The sequence below is a fragment of the Argopecten irradians genome, chromosome 8, assembly GCF_041381155.1.
Source record: "Argopecten irradians isolate NY chromosome 8, Ai_NY, whole genome shotgun sequence".
NCBI lineage: Eukaryota > Metazoa > Mollusca > Bivalvia > Pectinida > Pectinidae > Argopecten > Argopecten irradians.
The window spans coordinates 39190733-39200243 of record NC_091141.1 but is presented as its reverse complement, the minus strand read 5'-3'; the positions used below and the strand labels follow the sequence as shown (position 1 = coordinate 39200243).

Sequence of the window (9511 nt, the reverse complement as noted above, 5' to 3'; positions counted from 1 at the left end):
CCTAATAGGTGAAAAACATAGCTTTCATCAATTTCAATCATGATAAATGGCTTCCTTTATAGCTAGCAAATAAAAAAATTAAACCGGAAGTAATCATCCAAACAGGAAGTAGACATACGTGTAATGGAAGCGCCCATGGCAGCAGTCGGCTGCTGCTAGATGCTGAGTTAGAAGCAAGATGCCTAGCAATTTCCAGAAAGCGTTACAGAAGCAAGCCTACGACATCATTTCCCATCGATATGGATTGCTTATTGTCATTTGTGCCATAGTCTTAGTCGTTATATCTGCATTCCATTTTGGAGAGGTAAACACTGAAAGGGGAAGTAACTCGAGTTACACTCCCCCTTGTTAAACATTTTGATCATGATACCACTAATAAAGGAAATGCTTTTATCGTTAGTTCTATGTTTACAGTAGAAGTCTTTGTTTAAAAAGGAAGGACATTTAAGTATATTACATGAAGCAAACAATTAAAATTATAAATTCAAACTCCGGTTTTTGAATATAATAATCAAAGTAGAAGGTCGGTATATATTTTACTGTACATATATCATGATAATCCCTATTTAGATTCCTCCTCTAGACTCTTTTTATATTCGGACGTCTGATAGATGTCTCTCGTCGGAATCCCTACTCGAGCCTTCTAAACTTTATTCTGGAAAATCAAGTCAGGTTGACCTACCTCTTGTAAGGGTGACAGAAATAATCCAACTGCAGTGGTTCCCATAACAGCAGTCGGCTGCTGCTAGATGCTGAGTTAGAAGCAAGATGCCTAGCAATTTCCAGAAAGCGTTACAGAAGCAAGCCTACGACATCATTTCCCATCGATATGGATTGCTTATTGTCATTTGTGCCATAGTCTTAGTCGTTATATCTGCATTCCATTTTGGAGAGGTAAACACCGAAAGGGGAAGTAACTCGAGTTACACTCCCCCCTTGTTAAACATTTTGATTAAAGGAAATGCTTTTAATTGTTAGTTCTATGTTTGCAGTAGAAGTCTTTGTTTAAAAAGGAAGGACATTTAAGTATATTACATGAAACAAACAATTAAAATTATAAATTCAAACTGCGGTTTTTGAATATAAGTGTAACGGGATTGGACTGGGTCGATCATCGGTGACCAGGTAGCTCAGTCGGTAGAGCACTCGGCTAGAATTCTGAGGGTCCCGGGTTCAAAATGGCTGCTCAAAGTAGCGATAGAACAAGACATCGTTTGCAAAATGAGATGGTTCTTTGTTTTCAATACATGTCACTTCATAATGTATGTGCGTTTTGAGAGGAAAATATCTCCACTATCGATGTGTGCTAGTATGGGAACCACTGCAGTTGGATTATTTCTGTAATAGACCCTTACAAGAGGTAGGTCAACCTGACTTGATTTTCCAGAATAAAGTTTAGAAGGCTTGAGTAGGGATTCCGACGAGAGACATCTTCAAACGTCCGAATATAAAAGAGTCTAGAGGAGGAATCTCAATAGGGATTAATATCATGATACTGAAACTGCCAGTGTACTATCAATCAAATTAATCAGCAGTTTAAATTGTCATAACCCTGCTATATATATCTGTTGCAGAATAAGTCTGCTTGTGGAAGAATTAGTGCTATGAAATGTGTTGCCTTTTGTATTCATATGTAGCATTAGGGCCAATGAACTCATCAAATTGGTTGAATGTTTGATTGACTTTGTAAAAAAATATTTAGATTAAAATGTAAACAACAATAAAGTTAAACAGAAATGTTAAATTTATGATATTCATTTATTTTGTGCATTGTTTAAATACTTCTAGACGGTTTTGGAATGGAGCGAAGAAAAGTATGCAGCAGTTTTCAATTCCTTCAGTGACAATATGGCAGGGAAGTCTTTCAGAGAAAAAGTAATCAATTTTGGAGTTGGTAGTTTGAAATAGTTATATTATGTGTGTCATTAAACAATACATGACTCAACAACAATAAATGCAAAACAAAAAAACATGACTCCACCAATCCTATAAAATTTAGCTTCTTACTTTGTACCAGGGTGGGTGTAATACTGCTATATGTTTTGTTTGATTAGTTTTATGTCTTGATTGTAAGGGCATTTAAGAATTTGCCTGGTTTCAAATTAGATGGTAAAAAGTCAAACTACCAAGAGAAAAACCAACAACCAAAATTTATGTACCAGATTGTTAAACTGGTATTTTATTGGTTGAAAATATCTGTATCTAACTTGTAACACTGATATTAATTGGTTGAAAATCTCTGTATCTAAGTAAGTTGTAACAATGGTATTGATAGGTTGAAAATCTTTGTACCAAATTGTAATATTGATATTGATTGGTAGAAAATCTATGTACCAGGTTGTGTTTGCCAGTACCTATTGATGTAGTTTACACCTGGGTGAATGGTTCAGATCCAAAACTCATCAACCAGCTCAGAAAAGTGAAACTAGATATGGAAGAGGAGCTCAACATCACACGGTAATATGAAGCTTTAGTTTTATAATTACTGGCATCATTGTGCTAATATTTGTATCAAACATGAAAAGGAGAACTGTATACGTGGTTTTATAGAGAATGATGAAAACCTTTACTAGGAAGTTCTGGGTACTTATATCGTAATTAATACACTGCTATTACTCCAATAAATTACGTAGATAAGATTTAGATTTATTTGTTAATTTCCGTATTCGACCCAATAAATGCCTCCATCAATACAGACTGAAAATATGAAAACTGTGTTGGTTTCATTACTGATTTGTTTTGTAATTAATTTTTGGCTTAATATGCAGAATAATTTCATGAAAGGCTAGTCCAAATTGTTTCTATTAAGCGCCCCCATATTTGCTTTTATTTAAGCGCCATGTGTGCTTTTTGGGTCGAATATGGCAGCTCTCTATTACTGGAATCTGCATGTGAATTGAGAATTCAGACAGGGATTAGTGGTAGTATATTGTTTCACATTTCAGTCTAGGTTTTTGTTCTCTACTTTTTTTTCACAGGCTTACTTAAAAAGCAGGTCAATATCACCTACATTTTGACCTTTGACCTACCTATTTAGTATTGTATCAAAAAAGAAATCTTGTTTTATGGTTCATATATTTAACTTCTGGGGACAAGGTGGGCTTAATTAAGAAATATGAAGAATTATCATGTGAACATTTTGACATTAGATTAACAGCAAAGACTGAAAATGGGTAAGTACAAGTGCTTATACATTGTATTACATGTTTTTGCTGTATTGAATCAGCTCTAGATCATATTATCAGGCTTCATTTGTAAGCATGCATGCTAATTAGTAAGTATTTAATTAGGCTAAAGTTTAATCTGGTGATATATGTATATCATTCTCCTGGACAACAGTTTTACTTAGAATCAGGAATTTTTTAAAGATATTAATGTGATATTATTTATTGAAAGTCGATACCCAGGAATATTGCCAAAACATACCCTCTTTCTCTTTGCTCATTCTCAATGCATAAGAAGCCAAAATATTAGGATTAAAAATCAAACTGGGTTTTGATAAATTCACCCATTTTGTATCTTTAAAATAAATATGATTGTAAAATTTCTCTTCTTCTTTTTTTTTGAGGAAAAAAAGTATTGCTTTAATTAAAGATGCTCCACCGCTGACAAATGGTATTTTTTCACTATTAAAACCAGGAGCAGACGATTTTATATCTTTCTTCAGTTACAAAAGTTACTTAATTTACACCATTACCACCATTGAAAAGTTTGAGCTTCTAATTTTACTTCAAGTTAAAAATATGAAAAATAATTAATTGCATCCCACGAAAAATTCTTTCTCACTATATCCTATATAGAATGAAGTACTGATTGCGCATGCACCAAAGGCGAAATAAATCATTTTATATTATTTTTTGTGTTAATTAGACATATATATATATATATATATATATATAGACATACTATTAAACACCAATTATTGTTCAACTGATCAATATCATTTGTGATCTGTCGGCGGTGGAGCATCTTTAATGAATATTTTTTAAATTGTTGTCTCTTTGTCATAAATTTCAACTTACAGAGTATTTCAATTTTATAGACTTTATTTAGCTGGCCTAGTGCTTTATCATGTCATCATATTATCTGTTGTTAAGAAATTTCAATGCATATAATTAAAAAACTGTTGTTTTTTATCATAACATTTTTATGATGTATTAACAACAATATTTTATTTTACATAGCTGTATCTTAAAACCAAATTGCTTTGTAGATATACATATATTGCAAAAATAATTAAAATTTTATTTATGTATAGACAAATTAAGATTTTAATAATCATCTCATTGAAATATCTAAAGAAAGAGGATATCAGAGAAAACAGAATAAAAAATAACACACAATTACGTAATTTTCGTCGTAATATTATATATGAATGTGATTTTATTGGGTCATGGGCACTGCATGATAATTATGTTCAAATGTTTTTGTTTCATTTTTAATGTTTTACGGTTTTCATATTCAACCCAATAAGTACCCAATGGAACCAAATTTATCTTTTTTATACAATATACAATTTTTACGAAAAGTGAGTTACAAACATATTTGCAAAAGAAATGTGTTTCATGGGGATTTATAAAATCATCAAGTGAGTGAACTTAAGTCCTTGAAAAGTGTAGGTCAGGGACTTTCATAGGGCCATTGGGAGGGGGGGCTTATAGAGATATTGGAACATGGATGGGTGCTTATCGAAGCGAATAGTTTGATTCAACATAATTTGTATTTGTTTTCCGCGGTAATTTTTTTTCCAAGATATATATATCAGTTGATTTATAAAAGAAATTGTGTATATTGATTTTTTTTTTAACAAAATGCATCACTAGTTACAATGATACGCAACATCATGTACATTTTATTCAACCTCAGTGTCAAGTATATATAAAGAATATTCTCAGAAAGAAATGATTTCTTTCTTCACATGTTGTATGTAATGTTTTCACTGTCTGACTGAATGGCTTTTGGTGGTTGGTGTGCTGTAGCATGCTAGTCTTTTTCAAATTGGAGGACTAAGGCTTTCAGTTCAGGTACCAATTGTATTTATAGAAATTCATGTACATATCATTTAATGAAAACCCACTGAGTTGAGTTGGTAAAAGATGAAGGGAATACTTATGTTTGAAAGGGATTCTTATTTAAATTCATTTTGATAGGTAACGTGTACAGCAAGGAGATGAATTCATAGGGATTTGGAAAAAAATACTTGATCACTTAAACCAGTAATAAGAAGTTACACCACAAATACTACAAATCTGTTTACATGTGTCTTTAATTTCATTTTGGACACAGTTCCTATTCAAAACATGAACTTATGATGTACTTTATAGCCAGAAATATTATTCTTGGATTTTGATCTCTCAAATAACATGTATATCTTGGATAATTTCAGTTATTTTTGTTTTATGTTTCCATAGCAAGTTCTACATAATAAAAAAATCACATTATAGTCAAGAGTATTCAAAAGTTGTTCTCAAATGCAAAGGATTCATTCAAAAGCTTGAAAGCAGTGTTAATATTTGGTTTATTTTTTCAGAGAAGAAAAATGCACTTTCACAAACTGCCTGAAGACAAACATGGTCATCCTTGATCCACCACTGCCGAAGGAGATGACTCTTGAACAGCTTTCTGAGCTCTGTTCAACGTTCAAGCATGCTCAGAAACTATTTCCTGTCACATCAAACACGGAAGATAAGATGAATTTCAGTGTTGTTTCGTTTCCCGATACTTTTAACAGTAAGTGTTTACATTGCTATGGTATGATTGTACGTTATTTTCAGTTTCCCACATATACCCTCCCTGTACAGTAAAACCTGCATTAGTGACCACCTCTATATAAAGACCACCTGTTTAATACGGCAACTTTCCCAAATGGTCAATTTTTAGTAGAAGTAAATTCAAATAACTAATTATTTTGCATTTTTGAATGAGTGTGTAATTATTATAAGAAAGTGATATATCTTTTAGTAATTTCTTCTCTAAGATTTTTTTTCTCATAAAAACCTCCTATTAATGCAAATCTTTTAGCTAGGAAAATATCCAAAAAAAAAAATTTAAATATTATATCATGTTTGCAGCAAATAGAAATTGAGTGCAAATGTGCACACACATCTTAAGTTAGTATAGATCACATGCTGCTAACCATTCAATCTGACAAGGACTGTGTTCCTTCCTTTCTAGATATGATGTAATTTTTACCGTAAATGTTCAGCATCTGTAAAGTGTCTAAACATCAACAACATAATACAGATAGGTGTTTTCTTATATAAAATGTATTTCCCTTCCTGTTCTTGTTCTGTCATATTTTGAATCAATTCTCAAACCATTTAGATTAGTTTGGATGACATTTTTTGTTTGTTTGATTAATTAACGTCCTATTAACAGCTATGGTCATGTAAGGACGGCCTCCTATGTATATGGTGTGTTGCGTGTATGTTGTGCGAGGTGCTTGTTTGGGGAGACTGTGGTATATTCGTGTTGTGTCTTCTTGTATAGTGGAACTGTTGCCCTTTTTATATTGGATAAGTTTTCTATGGTTATTGAATTACATTTTCTGTTGCAGTGTCGTTACTCCATGGTGAGGATTTGGTGGTAAATGAAATTAACGTGACAATCCGCAGTGGATACATTGTAAGTATTGAAATGCTTATTCCGTCTTTGCATATTACAGAGTTAGCTCCCTTGCGGGTAGGTATCGATTGCTACGTCATTATTTTGTGAGCGCAATTAACGTCGTTTTCTCCGAAACGTATGACGTTATGCTCCCAAACACATGACGTCACAATCAATACCTAGCCGCAAGTGCAGATAACTCTGTAAAATGCAAATTCGGACTACAATGGATAAATATGATAATCAAGGGCAGATAATTCAGTTCCACATCAGCTGGTCTGCCTTGTCATACAACAGCGTCATTATCAATATGTGATGTCTCCTTTATTGTTTCTCTAAAATATAGGAACAGCATTTTTAAATGGATTTGGTCATTTACCTTGCCATGAAATTGGTAATGTACAGCAAAAGTGTTCTTTTTAATAACCCTATTTTATATTTGAATTATATCTGTAGACAACTGATTGGACCATTCCTAACAGTATATTGATGTCCCGATGTGATCATGATAGCTGGGATACCACCGAAGTACAGTTTGGAGGAACTCAAGGACAAATTACCCAATAGTGTAAAGACTGGAGTAGACAAGGTATTATAATAATAATGTGTAAAAGAACAGGGAAAATATACACATTTCTGTCGAGTACCCTGATCAGAAATTTACAGAACCTGCTTGGAATTCACGGGCAATAGAAAATCACAAAAAATAAATTGCCGCAAAATTTTTTCAAATACAAGTAAAGAAGAATCATAAAGAATCTAAATCACGAAATTCAATCGTAGTGAGTAAGTGGTTTACAAAAAAACCCACAAAATTAATTCACTACAAAAATCAGTTGGTTTACAGTATTCTGTCCCTGAATTGGTTATGTTATTTTTCTCTTCATTTTGATTGGCTGTTGTAGATGGAACTTCACAGTGAAGAGGGCCTGGTGGTGTTGTATGTTCCTCAAAAAGAAGATTTCAATAGAATCCTAGCCGTAAGTATAAAGAGACTTCTGTTTTATGCTCTCATCTTTCTGCTGTCACTAATTAAGCAGAGTGTTATATGTTCGAGATCCTAAAACAACATGAGTAAAGTATGATTTACCATTGATTATTCCCATCTTCCAGTGATTGTACCTGACATCACAAAAATCACGTAAAAATATGACATCATATTCACTGGAAGGTGGAACTAAACAACAGTAAATCATACTTTTACCCAAGTCGATTTAGTGCCTCGAAACTGACATGTTAGATTAAATTCCAGCCTGTGTTGTTACTCTTCATTATATATAACTGATAAACTTATGTAGCGAGATTGGACTGGGTCGATCATCGATGACCAGGTAGCTCAGTCGGTTGAGCACTTGGCTAGTGTTCGGAGGGTCCCGGGTTCGAATCCCAGTCTGGCCGCTACATTTTCTCCTCTCCTGTTACACTTATAATCTTTGTAAGTTGCCTAACTCAAGAATTTTTTTACGTTATATCAATACCAGTCAACAGTGATTATTTTGTGTCCATGCTATGCTATTGTTTGTTCTTTCAGGCCAATAACTTTACTTTTGATGGGAAAGAACCAACGCTGAATGCTGCAAACTTAGTCTGGGATTTAAGGGATGTGAGTAAAACATGTTGTTCTGCAGAAATCAAATAAATATGCTAGTTTTAGTGAGTTCATATTTTATCGGATTATCAACATAAAACAATAAATACTGGTAACCACCGTACAAAAAACAATAAAAAGAAATCGGTATTAGGGTTATCAGTGAAAATTTATAGAACTACATTATCCTGAAAATCTGTTTATATACAATACTGTAGTAACCAGTATTTGAAATTTTAGAAATACTGACTGAAAAAAATTGTGACTCTGATGAAAACTTGGTAACACCATTGTCATGTCCAAACCATGGAGGTGTTGACAGGGAAATGACGAGAGGAAAAGTTAAACTTGTAACTGATATTATGTGATGATTAAATTTTTGTGCTTCAGTTCCGGAGGAATGAAGATGTTTCTGCGAGTCGCTTTGAAGACAATGAGGAATTGAGGTATTCTCTGCGATCCATTGACAGATTCGCTCCGTGGGTCAGACACATCTATATCATTACTAATGGTCAAATCCCCTACTGGCTGAACATGGAACATCCCAGGATCACCGTGGTTACACATGATGTAAGCATGAATCATTACCCATATATATATCCTTAACAATAAATCCATGGATCGCCATGGTTACCCATTATATATATATATTCCCTTAACAATAAGTCCATGGATCACCATGGTTACTCATACAATGTCATATCTACATCAGTTGGTAAAATTTGAAACAGTTTATCATAAAATTTGAAATGATTTATCATGGAATATTCCAGGATCACCATGATTTTGATCAGCCATACAGAATCATCTTTGAGTTGAATTTTCATTTACCAGGTTGATAAAAAACCATGTAAACCTCACCAAAGGTCCATAATTGTTTTCTATATATGTTTTATAGCTATGTCTCCTTACAATGTTTTGTTTTGGTTTATTCAGGAACTTTTCCCCAACAAAACTCACCTGCCGACCTTCAGCTCGCCAGCCATTGAGGCCCATGTCCACCGCATCCCTGGACTGTCCAAACGCTTCATCTACCTTAATGACGACGTCATGTTTGGTAAAGATGTTTGGCCGGATGACTTCTATACGTTCAGTGGAGGTCAAAAGGTCAGTAGAGAATTTTGTATGATAAATTGGTCACATTAATTAGAGGAATATTTTCCTTTTCCAATCACTAAATAAATGGATACAGTTTAACATGAAATGTTTGTTGTGTAGAGGGTTAAGTTGTTTTTGTGGTTGTAAGTTGCTAAAAATCTAGCGAAGGCTGTAATTTTGTCAAGACATCCTTGAATCCTGACATCAAGACATGAATTC

At 33.4% G+C, this 9511-nt stretch overlaps 1 protein-coding gene across 1 annotated transcript in view; it reads left to right on the top strand.

Annotated features, from left to right (window-relative positions):
* Positions 1-65: 65 nt before the first annotated feature.
* The window catches only part of LOC138329894 (N-acetylglucosamine-1-phosphotransferase subunits alpha/beta-like), a 34243-nt gene continuing 24797 nt past the window's right edge, over positions 66-9511 (top strand). The window contains 11 exon segments of the mRNA XM_069277181.1: positions 66-304; positions 1789-1873; positions 2337-2457; positions 5531-5730; positions 6557-6624; positions 7063-7101; positions 7103-7195; positions 7512-7586; positions 8138-8209; positions 8585-8764; positions 9131-9301. Coding sequence (XP_069133282.1) covers positions 179-304; positions 1789-1873; positions 2337-2457; positions 5531-5730; positions 6557-6624; positions 7063-7101; positions 7103-7195; positions 7512-7586; positions 8138-8209; positions 8585-8764; positions 9131-9301 — 1230 coding nt within the window. The 5' untranslated portion in view covers positions 66-178.